We start from the raw sequence: 20,455 nt of genomic DNA, 5'->3' as shown, positions 1-20,455 counted from the left end.
CTTGGAACCCACCGGGTGTGAACCGAAATATATAGAGGCAACAACAACGGCCCCGGGGCAAAAATGCGTCAAAATCACTATACCTTGAAGCTACTAAATGAACAATCTGATAAAAACATACACATAAAAGTCAGTACTGGCCCAAAGGTACTTTTGAAAATCTGGCGTGTTTGAAGTATGCAAGATGAGAACAAGGAGAGGAATAATCCCCGGGCCCTAATCCCCGAGACTACTAAACTGAAGCGGGGCGGAGCCTGATCCCCCTCGCTAGGACACAGGTTTTCCAATGTTCCCACCACCCACAAGGGATATATTGAATGTCAGCATTCGTGATATGGGCTTCCACGCGGTCAGCCTTGCGGTGCCGACTGTCCCAGCTGCTGCAGTCTATTAGGGCTGGGTCATGCCATTTCCGAGTAAGCCGCGTAATTAAAACACCCCCGGGCGGATACCACGAAACTTGGTAAATTACGGTACCGGGTGAGCTGAGCTCTACTCCGTAATGTCCGTAAGCTCCACCAGGTACGGAAAATTTACCACTCGCATTGGCGTAATGCACGGTGGTACTAGCGCCGTTAGCAGTATTTGGTTAAATACAGAAATGAAACGTGAGCCAATACATGTATCAAGACTCATCCCAGTAGTTACCGGTCTTCATACATGACAGCCACAATGACTGTATCAAGTTGACCATCGTGTCGGGACAAGATGGGGGCGGTTCATTTCGGTCACGGCGAGTTTCAATCACACTAATGCAAGGTAAATGGAACTAAGGAAAAGTAATACCGGAAGGCATGGAAGAACAAGCGACCACGAGGTTGGAGATAGACTGATTGATGCTTACGAAACTTAATCAATGCTTTTTTTTTTTTTTTTATACATCGCGTGCCGAGACAGACCAGACTTTACACCGGCCAAACCAGTGACAAAATCTGTTGCTGTTTCCGAACATTCTGAGGCCGACCGAAATCACGAACTCAGTAACCATGAGCAACATGGACGAACTCGAGGCAATGGAGTGCAAGTTTCCTGCCTTGCTTCCGGAGCAGGGCGAAGAATTAAACATCGCCAATGCGCAAGTTTCGATTGAATTGCCATCAACAGACTTTCAGTCATGGCTACACGACTTCTGTGGCACTGAGGATGTTTCTGTGCCCGACGTTTTCCTTGCCTTATGGGGCCTAATTTTGAAAACATTCACGGGACATGGAGCTGTCTGCGCAGGCTCGGTGTTCAAAAATGAACTCCTTGAGCTGGTATCCGCAGAGGTAGATGAACAAGCTACAATGATCGAATTGATTCGGTCATTGGCGAAAGGAAAGAGAACTATTCAAGACATCACATTGGAGTTGCCCTGCAATTCGGCCGTCTCCTTTGCGAATACCAAGGAAGAAATTCCCGATATTTTGAATAAGGTAAGCGAAGTTAAAAAATCATGTGTTATGTTGTATACTGATTGTGTGTTAGTTTCAAATTTCATTGTTAGTTGTGGATGGACAGGATGAGATGGAAATTTCTCTCCTTCACCAAAAAAGTCACATTGCACCATCTTTTGCAAAGCATGTTGCAAACACAGTCAGCGAGCTACTTTCTCAGCTCAAATTTGACCCTAAGCGAGAAATCTCGCAGTTCAACCTCATTCACGTTGAAACCGAGAGACAACTACAGACCTGGGGTACTAATCTTCCAAAGCCAGTGGAAGATTGTGTGGGTCCTCTCTTTGAAGAGACAATTCGACAGAGACCACTGAATGAGGCAGTGCGGACAGCTGAAGTTGTCTTGACGTATCAAGATCTGGATCGTCTGACTAAACTACTCGCCATCCACCTACAGAGCCTTGGGGTAGGCCCCGAAAAAGTGGTGATTTTGTGCTTCCCAAAATGTGCTTGGGCTATTGTGGCCATGATGGCCGTTATTCGTGCTGGTGGTGCCATATTGTTCTTGGATCCTTCGCATCCGACAGCGCGACACCAGGAGATCGCGGACCAAGTGAAGACCAAATGGATTCTTACCACGTCAGAGCACGCTCCTAACATGGAATGGTTCGACGGAGAGGTTCTGTGTATCAATCCTGCTTTCTTGGAGTCACTGGAATCGAGTACTCAAGAAAGCCATCTGGCATCAACAGCCACCCCTTCAAACACACTGTACATTATTTTCACCTCTGGATCGACGGGCAAGCCGAAAGGCTGCGTGATCGAGCATCAACAATTCCTCACCGGGTCTCGCGCGCAGCAGAAAGCATCAGGAATGGATTCCACAGATCGAGTGATGCAACTGGCATCATTCACATTCGACGTCAGTATCCTGGAGATAATAACCTCACTCATCTCGGGTGCTTGTGTGTGCATTCCAAACGACCAGGAGCGATCGCAAGGGCCTGCCTTCTGCATCCAGAGTTTCGAAATCACCTGGGCATTCCTTACACCCTCTTTGGTAAAGTCAATGAATCCAAGTCAAGTTCCTACCCTCAAATTTCTGGTTCTGGGTGGCGAGGCAGTCTTGGAAGAGAACATCAAGGTCTGGGCACCCCACGTGCGTCTGGCGAACGGTTATGGTCCTTCCGAGGCATCTATTGCAGCTACAGCCAATGTTCCCCTGTCTCTGAACACAAACCCAATGAACATTGGCCACCCACTGGGAGGATCGTGCTGGATTGTGAAAGCCGATGACCACGATGCGCTCGTTCCGGTGGGAGCGCCTGGCGAGTTAGTGATCCAGGGCCCAATTGTTGCTAGGGGGTATTTCCACGAGCCTGAAAAGACCAAGGCGGTTTTCCTGGACACCGCCAAGTGGTCGAAAGTCACTCCTACGCCGTTCTCACGAATGTATAAGACGGGTGATCTGGCCCGCTTCAATGAAGACGGTAGCGTGCACTTCATTGGACGAAAGGACAATCAGGTCAAGCTACGTGGTCTTCGAATCGAATTGGGGGAGATCGAACACCGCATTGCCGCTCATCCAATTGTTAGACAAGTCTCCGTTATACTCGCGAGGACTGGCCCTTGTCAGGCCAAGCTGACGGCTGTGGTTTCCCTGAAAGAGCTCGAACGCGACGGACGCGCGCTTCAGTTGCTCACGGACGATGACTACCGCATCGCGAAAGAACATCTTGATGCCGTGGAGGAAGTTGTCTCGAAGCAGCTACCAGGTTACATGATGCCAACGGTCTGGGTACCAGTTTGGTCGATCCCATTGACCGTCTCCGGAAAGCAGAACGGAGTGGCGGTAGCCAGATTCGTCCAAGATATGTTTGTGGAGACACACGACCTTCTCATGGGCAAGAACAGTGGAGTTGAGAGAGTTGGCCCGTCCAACGATCGCGAGCGTCAAATTGAAGAACTTGGCTGCGAGCTTCTGGGTCTGGAAAAGCCCGAAGACCTCTGGTTGAACAAATCCTGGATTCAGAATGGTGGTGACTCAATCAAGGCGACGCAACTACTCGACAGATTGCGTCGCCAGGGACTTTCTGTTGTCTTCGAAGATATCATGCAAAGCGAAACCTTGATCGAAATCGCCGAAACGATTGAGAGCCGAGGTCTAGTTATCCCTCTTACCACTGAGGCAGTCCGAACGTATTCGCCTGCTTTGGACCAAGAGCGCCTGTCGAAGGTCGGCCTGGATGTCCACTCAGTCCAGGATGTGTATGGACTATCGTCTGTACAGCGAGGAATCCTCCTTAGCCAGGAGCAAGACCCCGAAAGCTACCAGCTTCGCATCACCTGTGAGGTGCTCTCCCGCCAAGGAGTTGAGATTGACGATCAGCGCTTGTTCGATGCCTGGAGACATGTCACTGGCCGCCATCCCGCACTGCGCACGATCATGGTCGAGACTGAGACTGAAGATGGACTCTTCGACCAGCTCGTTCTCAAACAGAGCAAGCCACAAGTGATAGAATGGAACGTCGACAACGAAGAGGCCTTCTGGCAGGCGCATGATAAGTTCACTCGAACAGACACTGCCCTCGAACCGCCAGTAGTGTTTGTGGTCTCCACCACAGGCGACGGCAAACGGTTTATCACCATTGACATCAGTCATGCCCTTGTCGACGGAGTGTCCATTCTGATCTTGCTTCGCGACCTCTGTCAAGCATATGAGGGCAATCTACCCAAAGACCGCGAGGTCAAGTACTCCTCATACATCGACTACATCCAGCAGCTTTCTGTTGATTCTTCATTGGAGTATTGGACCAAGCATCTGGAAGCCGCGTCCCCCTGTCACATGCCTATTCTCAACGACGATGTGGCCCTTGGAGGTCAGCCAGGCGAGGTCAAAATGGATATTGAGGGTGTGGATGCGCTGTACGAGCTATGCGCTGCCCACAACTTCACACCCGCCACCGTGTTCCAGGCAGCATGGGCATTGGTCCTTCAGGCCTACACAGGACAAGACGATGTCTCGTTCGGATACCTCACTGCAGGACGTGAGATGCCTGTGTCCGAGATCAGTGAGGCAGTCGGTGTTTTCATCAACATGATGATCTACCGGATGCAGCTGTCACCTGAAGCAACAATCGCCTCGATCGCAAAGAAAACTCAGCAAAGCTTCTTAAGAGGTCTTCCCCACCAGCACTGCTCCGTTGCGGAGATTCAACATGCGCTTGGCACTTCGAAACCATTGTTCAACACAATTATGTCACTCCAGAGTGCCCTGGGTGAAGATATCTTTAGTGGCGAAGGCAAAAACGACATAGGATTCAGAGTTGTCGGAGAACAGGATCCCACAGAAGTAAGACTGGATTTTTGGGTGCACTCATCTTGGTGGATCAGTTTTGCTAACTTGTTTCAGTATGATGTTTCCGTCAACATTTTCGTCTCCCAGGCACGGGTTTCAGTGACACTTCGCCATTCCCGCGCAACTCTCAGCGAGGGCATGGCCGAGAATGTTTTGGCCACATTCCGCCAATCTATCAATACTGTGATCCATAGCCATACTTCCAAGCTGGCTGATTTGACCATGCTGAGTGAGCGTGATCAAACTCAAATTGCAGGTTGGAACAGCAAGGAATGGGATGACCTTGAAGTCTGCGTACATGACTTGATTTCGAAACAAGTCGCCATACGCCCACAAGCAGTTGCCATTGATGCCTGGGATGGAAGCTTCACTTACCAGGAACTGGACGCTATCACCAACCGTCTGGCGGCACTGCTGATTGGAAAAGGCGTTGGGCCAGAGGTCTTTGTGCCGATCGGCTTTTCTAAATCGCGTTGGACAGTCGTTGCTCAGTTGGCCACATTGAAGGCAGGCGGAGCATGTGTTGCCTTTGACCCCGAGCACCCGCGCAGCAGACGTGAGCAGATGGTTGAGCAATGTGAGGCCATCACGGCTATTGTTGCAGAGGGCTACGAATCGCTGTTTGAAGGACTGGTACAGAATGTGTTCGTTCTTGGGCCGAATACAATCGATGCATTGCTCCAGGGCCAGTCCACGCATGAAGGTCAATCCCCTGCCTCTGCAGTCACGCCCTCCAATCCTGCCTTCGTTGTGTTCACGTCCGGATCAACTGGGCGACCCAAGGGTATCTGCTTGGAGCATCACGCAGTCTGCAGCAGTGCCATGGCTCACGGCCCTGCGATGAACTATCCGGAATCTCGGGTTTTGCAGTTCGCATCGTACACTTTCGATGTCAGTATTGGTGAGACCTTTACTTGCTTGATGAGCGGTGGCACGTTGTGTATTCCTAGCGAGGAAGAGCGGATGAACGATCTGGCGGGTGTCATCAACCGAATGAACGCAAAGGTCGTGTACTTGACCCCCTCCGTCGTGAGCCTGCTGCATCCCTCCGAAGTTCCTGGAATCTCCACCTTGGCGTTGGGCGGTGAGGCCGTGCGAGAAGACAACATCACCACCTGGGCCAATCACACCAACCTTGTCAATATCTATGGCCCGGCCGAATGCTCAGTTTGGAGTACTGGACTACAGAATGTCCCAGCGTCTGCTTCGCCCCGCAACATTGGATATGGACTTGGTGCGCGGATGTGGATCACCGAGGCCGAAAATCCGAACAAGCTTTGCTCCGTGGGTGCAGTCGGCGAGCTTTTGATTGAAGGCCCAATCGTTGCCAGAGGTTATCTGAAAGACGAGGAAAAGACCAAGGCGGCATTCATTGATCCCCCTGCGTGGTTGTCGCGTTATCAAACACGCGACGTGTCCGGAGAAACCTCGGCCCGACAGGTTAAGCTTTACCGGACGGGCGATCTTGCCCGCTACAACTCCGATGGATCCTGCCATTTCATTGGTCGTCGTGATCACCAAGTCAAGCTCCATGGCCAACGCGTGGAGATGGGCGAGATTGACCGGACCATGCTCATGCATGAGCTGGTCCAGAATGCCTTGGCTTTGGTCCCCACGAAGGGCAAATTGGCTGGCAAGCTAGTTGCAGTTCTAAGCTTGAATGACCAAGTTCATGCCCTAGGTAAGACTGGGATCGAGTTGCGAGTGGATTCGCAACTCGATATATCGCCATTGCAAGAATGGCTTGCAACACGTCTACCTTCCTACATGATACCCCACACCTGGCTTGTCGTGCACTCCATTCCTGTGACCCGAAACGGTAAGTCAGACCGCACGTCGGTTGTTGAATGGGTTCAAGAGTTGGAGCAGGTAGTGGGCAACGTGGAGCAAACCGAGTCCTCCAATGTCGACAACTTGCCAGTCAACAAGATGGAAACAGACGTGAGGGAGATTGTTAGCTCGGTGCTCAACATCCCCGAGGCACAAGTATTGATGACCGCGTCGTTCCTGTCTTTGGGAGGAGACAGTATCACTGCTATGCAAACTGCATCCCGATCCAGGGCTCGTGGCATTCAATGTCCCGTGAAGAGCATCTTGAAAAGCAAGTCTATCCGCCAGATTGCGAAAGAAGCAACAGTCATCACAAACTCCGCCCATTTGTCCAAGACCGGTGGACAAGCTTTCCGTCTCTTGCCCAACATGCTTCCGTCCGACCTTGATTCACATGTGAAGACTCTGGGATACGCAGGCGTGTCCGACATCGAGGACGCGTACTTTTGCTCGCCAATGCAAGAGGGTATCCTGATAAGTCAGGCCCAGGCCCCGGAGACATACAAATTCTCCGCTGTTTGTGCCATCCGTGCTGTGGATGCATCACAGCCACTCAGTCTCGATAAGCTCATCCAAGCATGGGCTCGTGTCGTGGCGAGCCATCCCGTTTTGCGTACTTTCTTCGTTGAAGGACTTTCAGGGGATGCTTTGTACAGTCAGATTGTACTGAAAGAGTATGCGCCACGGGTCGAAAAAGCGGCGAGCCTCGAGAGCTTGCTTCGATATGATCAGGAATACCCCGTCGGCTACAACCAGCCCATTCCCCCGCACCGCATCACTGTTTTCGAGGACAAAGATGCTTTGTACTTCAATCTGGAGCTCAGTCATACTTTGATTGACGGCGCATCGATGCCCATCCTCCTCGGTGACATCAGAGCAGCTTACGATAATACCATTCCCGCGGGGCCCTTGTACAGTGACTATATCGCTTTCTGGCAACGTCAGTCGCGCGAGCAAACCACCTCATTCTGGACGAAGTACTTGAACAACATGCAGCCAGCCATGTTCCCCGCGCTTTTGGACAACGCGGCCCCCGAAAAGGAGCTGCGGGTGGTCAAGCTGCCAGTAACCGACATGATCTCCAAACTTCAGTCATTCTGCAAAGATAATGAGTTAACCATTGCCAATGTGTTCCAGGCCGCATGGGCACTCGTGTTGCGGTTATACACCAGGAACACAGATGTTTCCTTCGGTTATCTTTCATCTGGGCGCGATGCTGATGACCTTGATTTGGACCATGCCGTGGGTCCATTCATTAACATGCTTCCCTGTCGCATCGAAGTCAATGACTCTTCGAGGCTAATCGACATTGTCCGCAAAATTAACGATGATTTCCTCGAGTCTTTGCCGTACCAGCATACTTCTTTGGCAGAGGTCCAGCATCACTTGCGCCTCTCCGGAGAACGTCTCTTTAACACCACTCTGTCTTTGCAACGATCCATGATTGAATCAGATGAAAGGAGTAGCAGTATCTCCGTGGAGTATTTGGCGGGCGCTGACCCCACGGAATACGATCTCAGTGTGAGCATCACCGTTGGCGAAGCTGATATTGATGTCGACATCAACTACTGGACCACTTTCCTGTCCGACGAGAAAGCCGAAATGCTGGGGTCGACATTCAAGTCCATTCTTGCCAACTTGCTTGCTTCACCGACCAAAGAACTCCGAGACTTTGACTTGCTTGGAGACCAGCAACACCACCACCTGATGTCTTTGAACAATCATGGTGTCGTTCCCGAGGCTATTTCCAGTTGCATTCATGATGAAGTGGGCCGGCAAGCCTTGGAAAATCCATCCGCACCGGCTGTCGAGTCGTGGGATGCGTCATTCACATACTCGGAGTTGAATGAACTATCCGAAAGACTCGCATGCAGACTTGCCAACATCGGTATCGGGCCGGAGAAAGTAGTTGCTCTTTGCTTCGACAAATCTGCATGGACTGTCGTGGCAATGTTGGCAGTACTCAAAGCTGGCGGTGCCTATACTTCGATGGGTCCGACTCACCCAAGGTCGCATCTCGAACAAGTCATCCTGGCCACCAATTGCCGTGTCATTCTTGCTGGATCTGAAGCATATGGAGCTTTGGTTGGAGACTTGGTGGACCATGTCATAGTCGTCGCACCCGAACTCTTTTCTACGTTGCCTGTAGGTGACCTGGGGGTCGTTGAAAAGGCAAGCCCAGACAACGCTGCCATGATCAACTTTACGTCCGGCAGTACAGGGAAACCAAAGGGTATAGTTGTTCGGCACAGTGGTGTTTGCTCACTGGTGCATCACAATTCTGACATGGGAATCGACAACTCCTCGCGTGTGCTTCAGTTCTCTGCTTACACATTCGATACCAGCAACGGTGAGATATTCTTGGCCTTGTGTGTTGGAGGATGTGTTTGTATCCCCTCAGATGACGAACGTCTCAACGACCTGGCCGGTGCAATGACTCGAATGAGCGTTACGTTTGCCTTCCTCACCCCTTCCCTGACACTCACGCTCTCACCAAAGGCAGTTCCAACACTGAGGACATTGGGTCTTGTCGGTGAGGCTGTGCCTAACGACCTTCCCGGTAAATGGACGGAACATCTGCGTGTGATCAATTCATACGGACCGGCTGAGACCACTGTGAGCCACCGATCTCCTGACCATATTGTGATATGCTACTAACGAGTTCTAGGTCATGGCCTCCTTTGCGAACTCGGCAGGCTCCATGCCGGCAAATAGTATTGGACTGGCCCATGGGTGCCTCTTCTGGGTCACCGACCCTGCAGACAGTCAACGGCTAGTCCCGGCGGGCTGCGCCGGCGAGTTATTGATCGAGGGCCCTATCGTGACGCGCGGATATTTAGATCCAAAGCTGACTTCCAAGGCCTTTATTGAACCTCCAAGGTGGAGGGGCGCAGTCAACGAGGGAACGCGATTATACAGAACCGGAGATCTTGTCAGGCTTTTGGAGGATGGCAACATGTTGTTCCTCGGACGTGCTGACGGACAGATCAAGCTTAACGGACAACGTGTGCCCACCTGGGACATTGAAGAAGAGATCGGCCGACACCCCTCTGTCCTTCAGACGACGCTTGTTTTCCCCAGCCATGGTCCGTGCAAGAAGAAGCTTGTGGCTTTGGTAGCACCGAAGAATGAGATCGCCAATCAGTCCATCTCTCTCGAGGGTATCATTCCATTCAGAAAAGACACCGACAAGGATCAGGCTATCGAGCAAATCGCATCCATCCGTCAGCGACTCGCAGAAATCTTCCCAGGTTACATGGTACCTTCTGTTTGGTTACTGTGTCACAGCCTTCCATTGACACTGTCACGAAAGCTTGACAGGCGTCAGATCAAGGGATGGGTCGAAGAAATGAATCAGGAAATTTACTTTGAAGCACTGGCTGAGAAGGAAGAAGAGGCCGATTCCACAGAAGCTCCCAAATCCGATGCCGCAGAGCACCTGCAGGCGATCGTTGGACGAGTTCTGAATTTACCTTCCAGCAAGGTCTCTCTCCAATCATCTTTCTTCAAGCTCGGAGGTGACTCGATCACTGCGATGCAGCTGGTCGTCAAATGCCGAAATGAGGGCCTCAAGCTTCTCTTCAAGGATGTGATGCGCAGTACTAGCATTGCATCTTTGGTCGACCTTCTGCAAACCGTCGATGGCAGCAATATATACCAACAGTCCGATCGATTCGACGTTCCATTTGACCTTACTCCAATTCAGCAGTTCTACTTCCAAAACATCTCTCAGGGAAGCCAGGATGCTGCGGCAAATCAGTTCAATCAGAGTTTCCTCTTCCGCCTGTCCGGTGACTTGCCAGTGGCCCAGTTAAGAGACGCAGTCGATAAAGTCGTCCAGCGTCACTCAATGCTTCGCGCTCGATTCCGCCAGTCGCGCGATTCCCAATGGAAGCAAATACTGATTGCTCACAGCACCTCAGCGTATCGTTTCAGAGAACATGCGGTTGAGAGTGAAGAAAACGCTCTGATCTTGGCACAGCACGCGCAAGAGGAGCTTGATATTCAGATGGGCCCTGTGTTCTCCGCCGAGCACTTTACCATCCCAGGACAGAAACCTCTCTTCTTCCTCGTCGCTCATCACCTGGTCATTGATCTGGTTTCTTGGAGAATTATTTTCCAAGAACTAGAAGACTCCATCGCCGGGGAAATCTCTCAAGCCCCTCCATTCTCCTTCCAACAGTGGCAGCAATTGCAACGACAATACGCTGCGGAGAATCTTCCACCAAACAAAGCTCTGCCTTATACTATTCCCAAAGCGGACTATGGCTACTGGGGAATGGAAGATGTTCCCAACTTTGCTGGTGACACGCAACAACTCAATACTGTTCTGCCATCACAGGAGAGTGAAGCCTTGCTCACCGGTTGTCATCAGGCAATGAAAACAGAGCCTTTGGATATCCTCATCGCTGCTTTGTTCACATCCTATGCGAAAACATTCCAGAGAGCACCACCTGCAGTGTTCAACGAAGGCCATGGCCGCGAGCCGTGGACTAGTGAGATTGATCTGTCCGACTCGGTCGGTTGGTTTACCACCGTTTTCCCCTTCCATGTATCCGGAATGGACGCAAGCACAGCTCCCGCAGATGTTGTTCGTGGCGTCAAAGACCAGAGGCGCAACCTTCCAGCAAATGGTTGGTCGTATTTCACATCGCGGTTCCTCAACGAGCAAGGTATCAAAACCTTCGCCGACCACATGCCCGTTGAAATCGTGTTCAACTATCTCGGACTGTACCAAGGTCTCGAGCGATCTGACGGCATCTTCAATCTCGTTCCGTTCAACAAGGGAGATGTGGGACCATCCGTGCGACGCTATGCTCTGTTTGAGATCAATGTCTACGTGATCAATGGATGTACCCATATTTCTTTCACATTCAATCGCCAAATGCAGCATGTCAATCGTATCCACCAGTGGATCGAGAATTACACTGCTGCTCTCAAGGACATCTCAACGAGCCTGACTCGCACGGAAGTGACACTCACTCGGAGTGACTATCCTCTTCTCGACATCTCTTACCCGGAGTTGGACAAGCTGCAGAGCTCGAGACTACCAGACCTCAAGTTGAGCCTCGATGACATTGAGGATCTCTACCCCTGCTCGCCACTTCAAGAGGGTATCTTACTCAGCCAGCTTCGTCTTGAAGATGCTTATCTCTACCACGCTATAATGCGAATCGACCCATGCGAAGGTCGTCCTCTCGACGCTGCACGCCTTTCTTCAGCATGGCAAGATGTGGTTGATCGCCACACAATTCTGCGGACTGTGTTCCTCAAGGGAATCTCACAGCGACCATTTGATCAGATGGTTCTCCGGAACCATCGCCCAACTACGCGAATTGTTCAGGCCGAGTCCGCGGCTGAGGCTTTGAGCCTGCTCCAGTCCTATGAGCCCTTGTCATCCTCGACTTCGAAGCCCCCTCATCGCCTGGTCGTGGTGCAATGTGCTGAAGGATCACTCTATTTCCGGCTCGATATCAGTCATGCCTTGATGGATGGAACTGCGATGTCTGTCTTGATCAACGATCTCGTCTCTGCATATGGCAACCAGCTCTCATCCTCGCCGGCCATTCCATACAGTGACTACATTGCTTATATCCAATCCCAGCCAGCTGCGGAAGGGTTGGATTTCTGGTCCAATCACCTGCACGATGTGCGACCCTGTCACTTCCCTGCGCTAGGAGTCTCAGGCGAGGTGAAAGAGGAGATGAAGACTGTTGATGTTATTGTCCCTGACAATAAGCAAGTTCGTGCGTTCTGTCAAGAGAACAATATCACGCTGGCAAATGTCATTCGTTTGGCATGGTCCTTGGTCCTTCAGGCATACTCGGGCGAAGACCAGGTCAGCTTTGGATATCTTACGGCAGGAAGAGAAATCCCTATCGAAGGATTGGAGACTGCAGTTGGTCCGTTCATCAATATGCTGGTTTGTACGACCAACCTGGCGCAAGTCGGCAGCAAAACTATCACCTCTGAGTTGCATGATCTACACCATGAATATATTAACATGCTTCCACACCAACATGTCGGCTTGGCGGAAGTCCACCATGCCTTGGGAGTGACAGGAAAGCCATTATTCAACACAGTTGTCAGTTTCCAGCGCCGGGATCTCGCAAGTCTGGTGATGGGTGATTTACAGATGACATATCTTGAAGGACAAGATCCTACAGAGGTAAGTTTTTTTTTTTTTGACAATGCGGAGTGTTTGCATGACTAACAAATTATTTTCTTCATAGTATGATATCACTGTGAATGTCGCAGACACCGACTCCAACGGATTTACGGTCGATCTAGGCTATCTCACTTCTCGACTGTCTCCAGAATATGCAGTCCAGGTCTCTGGAGCTTTGTCCGCTGCATTTGATTGGATCATTTCCAATTCCTCTACCACTGTGAACTCTGTTAACCTTTTCAGCGAATCGGCCAAAGACCAGGTCCTCAAGTGGAATTCTTCCATGCCCCCAGCAGTCAATGAGCCTTTGCACGCGCTCTTTGAAAGAAATGCAAAGGCCTTGCCAAACGCACCAGCGATTACTTCCTGGGATGGAGTGATGACTTATTCGCAACTAGAACGCAAAGTTGCTCAGCTCGCCCAAGTTCTTGTCGACATGGGTGTCAAACACAATGATCTAGTTCCAATCTGCTTTGACAAGTCATCTTGGGCAATCATCTCCATGCTTGCGATTATGAAGGCCGGTGCCGGATTTATTCCCTTGGATCCTTCTAGCCCGGCAACTCGCCTGGAGTTGATCATTCAGCAGACATCGTCTTCCTTGGTGCTGGTTGCTCAAGAAAAGGTGCATTTGATTACTGGGTTGGTACCAAATGTCCTCGTGGTTTCTGAATCTATCGATGCATGGAATCATGAGGTGTCAAGTATATCCTCTAGCCCCGTTTCTCCCGACAGCGTGGCATACGTGTTGTTTACCTCAGGTTCAACTGGTACCCCGAAGGGCGTCGTAATGGAACATGCAGCTGTCAGCACCAGTGTCACTCATCATGGACAACTGATCGGGTGTAGCTCTGCCACTCGGATGTTCCAATTCGCAGCATTCACCTTCGATGCTTGTATTCTCGAGATCTTCACAACTCTGACTTACGGCGGCTGCATCTGTCTTCCATCTGATGGCGAACGAATGAGTGATATTGCTGGCTCAATCAATCGAATGGAAGCCAATACCTCTTTCCTGACCCCGTCGGTGGTGCGTCTTCTTCAACCAAAGCAGGTTCCTACTCTCAAGACTCTCATTCTTGGTGGAGAAGCCTTGCATGAAGATAACATTCACGCTTGGGCCGACAGCCTACGTCTCATGAATGGATACGGGCCTACTGAGACATGTGTGGTAAGTAACCTTTCACTCTACTATTGCAAATATATACTGATAGTACACTTAGTTCGCGGTTATGAAAACTTTCGAAGGCAACAATGACCAGTGTGATAATCTGGGTCATGCTGTGAGCTCCGTTGCCTGGATTGCTCGCCCGAACAACCACGATCAGTTAGCCCCTGTTGGTGCTATAGGTGAGCTTTTGATTCAGGGCCATACTTTGGCGAGGGGATATCTCCACGACCAAGAAAAGACCGATCAAGCTTTCATTCGCAATCCTGGCTTCTATCCCACAGTGGATGGCTCTGTTCAACGATTCTACAAGACCGGCGATTTAGTTCGTTACAAAATCGATGGCTCGATTACATACTTGGGCCGAAGAGACACACAGATCAAGCTCCGTGGTCAAAGAATTGAGTTGTCGGAGATCGAGCATCAAATTCAGCGTCATCTGAGCGCTGATCAACAGATTGCAGTTGAAGTTGTGCTCCCCCACGGAGAAAAAGAGCAAGCTCTTCTCGCTGTGTTTATTTTCAAGCCTTTGAGGCTGGCGGGCACCGAGCTCCTGGCGGAAATCAGCTTGGAGACGAAAGACTTGATCAAAGACCTCAAGGCTCATCTTGCGAAGGTCCTGCCGTCATACATGCAACCGTCACTCTACATTCCCACGAACTGGATGCCGACAACTTCTGCTCAAAAGCTTGATAGAAAGCTGCTCCGAGACGCAGTGTCTGCTTTGAGTGACGCGAAATTGAAGAGCTATTCGCTGCGTGAAGACAGTCGCCGGCTACCGCACACTGTTCTGGAGAAGAAGGTTCAAGAACAATGGCATCGCATCCTGAATGTCCCCATGGAAGGTATCCGAGCCGATGACAACTTCTTCAGGATTGGTGGTGATTCTCTCTCGGCAATGAAAATGGCTGCTACCTCGCCCGAGAACTTCCCTGTCACCGTCGTCGATATCTTCCAGCATCCCGTGCTCTCCGATTTGGCCGCCGCATTGGCCGCCAAAGCACCCAAAGACGACCAAGCTATTGTCTCTCTCCAGCCCTTTGAGTTGCTGAACTCCACTCCAGACATCTCTGAATTCTTAAGTGATATCAGCAGCCAATATTCACTTCCAAAGGACGCGATTGAAGACGTGTTCCCCGCAAGTCCCCTCCAAGAGGGCATGATTGCCATCTCGATGATCAATCCCAAGGCTTACATGCTGCGAAAGGTTTTCAAAATGGGTCCAGCTCTTGATGCTCATCGCTTCCAATCAGCCTGGGAAATGGTCATCCAGAAGAACCAGACGTTGCGCACGCGCTTTGTGCCAACATCTGATGCAGGATTTGTACAAGTTGTCCTGAAAGACAGTATCAAGTGGAGGAATGCAGTGAATTTAGAGAAATACCTGGAGCAGGACTTGAATGAAGGACTAGTCTACGGAGCCCCGCCTTTGCGCTTTGCTCTTACTGAAGACCGTCACTTCATTTTCTCCGCGCACCATGCCACTTACGATGGTTGGTCTCTTCCACTGATCCTGAATCAGGTCAATTCCGCCTACAAACATGGTCACTGCCCCGATACTGCTCCATTCAACACATTCATCAAGCATTTGCAGTCCACAGATGCCCAGTCGTCGCAATCTTACTGGGCAGACCAACTTTCTGGTCCCAGACCTACCACATTCCCTGAATTGCCTTCGCCATCCTACCGCCCGTCCGTTCGAGGCACAGTGCAGCATCAAATCTCTATGTCCAATGTCGCAAATTCCGACATTCTGAAGGCCACCATTCTCCGAGCTGCCTGGGGACTTCTTCTCGCCCGGTACACAGATAGCGAGGATGTTCTGTTTGGAATGACCCTTTCTGGTCGCAACAGTGCGGTCTCTGGTATTGACGCCATGATCGGTCCGACTATTACAACTGTGCCTGTGAGAATGACTATGACACCGAAACTCTCAATCAGTGAGTTCTTGGCTCAGGTTCAGCAACAATCGACAAACATGATCCCACATGAGCACTTTGGGTTGCAGAATATTGCTGGCATCAACTTGGATTGCTCCCGAGCAGTGGAATTCCAAAATCTGTTTGTCATTCAACCCGTCTCAGACACCTCGTCAACGGGTGATCTCCTGCCCGGATTGGAGGAGGTTGAGCTGCCGCTCGAAGACTTCGATAGCTACCCCTTGGTTGTCGAGTGCTTTGTAGCGGACGACAAAGTTATCATTGAAGCCCGCCATGACGAAAATGTCCTCTCAAGCTGGCGGTTGAAGGCCATGATGCACCACTTCGAGCATATTTTGGAACAGTTCACCGAACCCACCAATCTCGAGTCTCAGGTGGCTTCCGTTGAGCTCTTCGGTGATAAAGACATGGACCAAATCATTGAATGGAACCGCGAGTTCCCAGAAACCGTTGAGTCGACTGTGCCAGTTATCTTTGCTGACCAAGTCTCTCAGCGGCCGGACGCGTTGGCTATCGACGCTTGGGACGGCCAGCTGACCTACGGTGAACTCGATCAGCTCTCGACAACTCTCGCTCGCCACCTCGTCTCCCTTGGGGTAGTCCCCGAGGCTCTGGTTCCTATGTGTTTTGACAAATCCAGATGGGCTGTTGTCGCACAAATGGCCGTCATGAAGGCCGGTGGTGCTTGTGTCAATCTTGACCCTGCCCATCCTCAAGCTCGTCTCGAGACCATTGTCAAAGATGCCCAGGCGACAGTCCTTCTTACAAATCCCCGTCACTCGGCAATTCTCGCAAATTCTGTTTCTTTGAAGACTGTGACGGTGACAGAGGACTTCATATCCAGTCTCCAAAACTTAGACTTTGACCTACCATCGCTCCACCCTCGGAACGCGGCATATGTTCTCTTTACATCCGGGTCAACCGGCAAGCCCAAGGGTATTGTCATTTCCCATGGCTCTCTTTGCTCAAGCTCAAAGGCCCATGGAACGCGTTGGGAGATTGGTCCAGGAACCCGACTTTTGCAGTTTGCTGCATACACGTTCGATGTTAGCTGTGCAGACATCTTCACAACATTGCAACGCGGCGGATGCATCTGTGTGCCGTCTGATGAACAGCGCCTGAATGATCTGTCTGGTGCAATCAACGATTTCCAGTGTAATTGGGCGTTTATGACACCCACTGTCGCCGCTCTACTGCCAACAAATATTCCCTCCTTGAAGAAGCTTGTTCTTGGAGGTGAGGCATCCACACGCGACATCATTTCCAAATGGCACAATGTTCTTGATCTCATTGTATGCTACGGCCCAGCTGAGACAACCGTCTATTGCAGCGGTGCACCACCGGCTACTGCAACGAGTGACCCAGCGAACCTTGGTCCATCAATCGGAGCCCTCTATTGGATCGCTGATCCTCAGGACCCCAACCGCCTGACGCCCTTAGGATGTGTTGGAGAGCTCCTTCTGGAGGGACCAACTCTCGCGCGTGAATATCTTCACGATGCTGAAAAGACAGCGAAATCATTTGTGTCGAACCCTGTCTGGGCGATCCGCCCTGACTCCCGGTTCTACCGCACGGGCGATCTAGTACGCTGGAATTCCGATGGCACAATCCGATTTGTCGGGCGCAAAGACACTCAGGTCAAGGTCCGTGGTCAGCGTGTGGAGCTAGGTGAAATCGAACATGCTGTTCGACTGGCAATGCCTACCCTCGCCCACGTAAGTGTAGATGCAGTACAGGATCCAACCCACTCCCGGCAGATTGTGGTAGCCTACCTACACTACAGCAACCGCAGTGGTCCTGTTGAAATCAAGGACATGTCTGATGACCTCCGCGAGGAGCTGGCAGTGTTGCAACAGACCCTCAGTCAGCAACTCCCCTCGTATATGGTCCCGTCCATGTTCATTCCTCTCTCTCGCGTGCCCCTGACTATGAATGGCAAGTCTGACCGTCGCCAACTGCGCGAGCTTGTAACATCCCTTTCGAGAGAGGATTTCTTGACTTTTTCGCTGGCCAGCAGTCTCAAGGTCGAACCCACCACACCCATGGAACTGCAACTCCGTGGTTTATGGGCCAAGGTTCTGCATGTTGAAGAAGATACTTTGGGCAAGAACCACCACTTCCTCCGCTCTGGAGGTGATTCTATCAGCGCCATGAAGCTGACCAGCCATGCCCGATCTGCTGGTCTGACTTTGACAGTCCAGGACATCTTCCAATCCCCAGTCCTAGAGGACATGGCCGCTGCTATCTTCAAGAAATCAGTGAAAGCGGCCACTCAGAGCTCGCTGCTGCCTTATGCTCCCTTCTCCTTCGTCGAAGGAATCAATAACATTCTTCCATCGGTAGCCGCAGCTACAAGAACACCCATTGACAACATTGAGGATGTGCTTCCGGCATCAGACTTCCAGTCCTCTGCAATTGCCCACTCTATGCTGAAGACCCATGGCATGGTCAATTACCTCTTCCTTGACGGCGAAGGCGAGGTCCCATGGACTCTTGCCTATGTTCAAACAGCATGGAATCTCTTCCTCCAAACCCATGCAATCCTCCGGACTGTGTTTGCTGCCTACGGAAAGGACTTCTACCAGGTGGTACTCAAAGATACCGCTAGTCAGGTTGCATGGCATCAGATAGACGAGGATGTCGAAACATTCTCTCTTGCGCTGTGCAAACAAGACGTCAGCTCGGACCTCCCACTGGGTAGTGTACTCACCCAGCTGTCAGTCGTCAGCAACGAAAGCCGACACCGACTCATTCTTCGAGTCTCACATGCTCAATATGATGGTGTCTGCCTGCCGCGCATCTGGCAGAGCTTCCAAGACGTGTTTTCTGGTCGCACGCCTGCCCCAGAGGTTCCATTCTCTCACTTCATCGCTGGTATCCACCCCACTAGCCCAGAGTCTGAAACATATTGGCGCGATGTCCTGTCAAACTCTACGATGACTGACATTGTGGCTCACCCCGCGCCGCAACACCAGAATGTGTATGATCTGCACTTGACCCGAACCATTCAAATCGCTTCCCAGGCTGGCTCTGGAACCACTTTCGCCACCATCTTGAAGGCCGCTTGGGCTCTAGTCCTCTCCTCGTGCTCCGACAGCTCTGATGTTGTCTTTGGACATGTCGTTTCAGGTCGCAACCTACCACAAGCCAACATAGAGCAGGTCGTTGGCCCTTGTCTGAACATCCTTCCAACTCGTGTCATTGTCGATTCGAGCGCGGCTCTGAGCCATCTTCTTGACACTGTTCAATCTCAACACATCTCTCACATGGCCCATGAATCGTTGGGTACCCGCACCATTGTTAAAGAATGCAGCCCTTGGCACCCGTCCACTCGCATGAGCAGTATTGTTCAACATCAGAATATCGATCAAGATGCGACGGTCACTCTCAACAACCAAAGCTACACCATCGGCGACTTCTGTCCTGCGGCTGATGAGGCAGACATTGCAATCAAGACAACCCCATTGGATAACAACGAGATCGAGGTCCTTTTCATCACCTCTTCGCGCTCTGTTGGCCAGCCCATGGCAACCGCCCTTTTGGACCGTCTCTCTGACACCATTCGGGCTATCTCTGACTCCACACACGCACACGCCCCTGTCTCAGAGTTCATTCACTCCAAGTCTCTCCTCCCCCTGTCGAGTCCATCCAAACCCAACGGCGTGAATGGACATTCTGCCGTCAAGAGCATTGACGCAACCAGACCAGCAGACTCAGCACTCCTCTCTGCAATCCGTGACAGCTGGCGACGGGTTATTGGAAATCCCGATCTATCCTTGGACTTGGAGTCCGACTTCTTCGATGTCGGTGGTGACCTAGTCTCCATCGCATTACTGACCGCGTTTTGGCAAGGCCAAGACCACCAGATTGCGGTGGAAGATCTCTGGGATCATTCATCCCTCGGTGGAATGCTGGATATTTTGATCCAGGCGCGTCGTTGATCTTGCCCTCCTGTTTGTTTTTCATGATTATTTGTAGGCGTTAAAATGGCGCTTTGGGGCACTTGATTTCTATTTCTCTACTTTTTTCGTGTTTACTCAATCTAATTCAAAATCAAAGTACATTTTTCAAATCTACATTCCGAGCCTCTCCCACTTGCCGATCTTAATTACATCTGTGTCTACGCTCATGACTGGTTTGATTTGTTTGTCTGATTTGGTTGGTTTGTCCGGTCTGTCTGGTTTGCACTGTTTGGCGTGTTTGTTCTACTCATGCCCAAGTTAGCCCGAGGTTTTCCCAGCACATTGAGACCATTCTGTTCAACGCGCTCTGGTGTCACACTTGCATACCTTCAGACAAGTCTTCAACTCTCGTAATGATTCTAAACAGTTTTTCGTGTTAAACCAGTATATAAGTCAGTCACCAGTTGTGTTTGTGCCTCTGGAGATAGTTGCCTAGCCCTCAGGCGTTGATTTGAGGGCTCCTCTCCTCTCCTCCTTTTTCTTTTTTTCCTCTCCCAGAAATATCCCAATTTTGAAAGTCTCGCCTCATTGATTTTTTTCCCTGGTGATACTTGACACTTTGTCGAGGGGAATGGTGTCGCTTTTTCGAGGTTTGATTTTGGTTATCTGATGTGACGCCAAGCTTTTCTCGCGAAGATAAACATCCGACGCA

The 20,455-nt window shown here is 50.9% G+C and overlaps 1 protein-coding gene across 1 annotated transcript; it reads left to right on the top strand.

The window, feature by feature from the left end:
- Positions 1 to 995: 995 nt before the first annotated feature.
- N7506_003578 (uncharacterized protein) lies at positions 996 to 19,782 on the top strand (the record flags this gene model as incomplete). Its single annotated transcript, XM_056952873.1, has 5 exons — positions 996 to 1,415; positions 1,468 to 9,180; positions 9,233 to 12,733; positions 12,798 to 13,904; positions 13,957 to 19,782. 5 exons carry the CDS (start codon positions 996 to 998, stop codon positions 19,780 to 19,782), a joined length of 18,567 nt encoding a protein of 6,188 aa, XP_056814565.1.
- Positions 19,783 to 20,455: the final 673 nt, after the last annotated feature.

The sequence above is a fragment of the Penicillium brevicompactum genome, assembly GCF_028827555.1.
Source record: "Penicillium brevicompactum strain IBT 35665 chromosome Unknown utg000002l_segment0_segment0, whole genome shotgun sequence".
NCBI classification, from domain to species: domain Eukaryota; kingdom Fungi; phylum Ascomycota; class Eurotiomycetes; order Eurotiales; family Aspergillaceae; genus Penicillium; species Penicillium brevicompactum.
The sequence above is the reverse complement of the archived record's forward strand: the minus strand, read 5'-3'. Positions and strand labels throughout refer to the sequence as shown.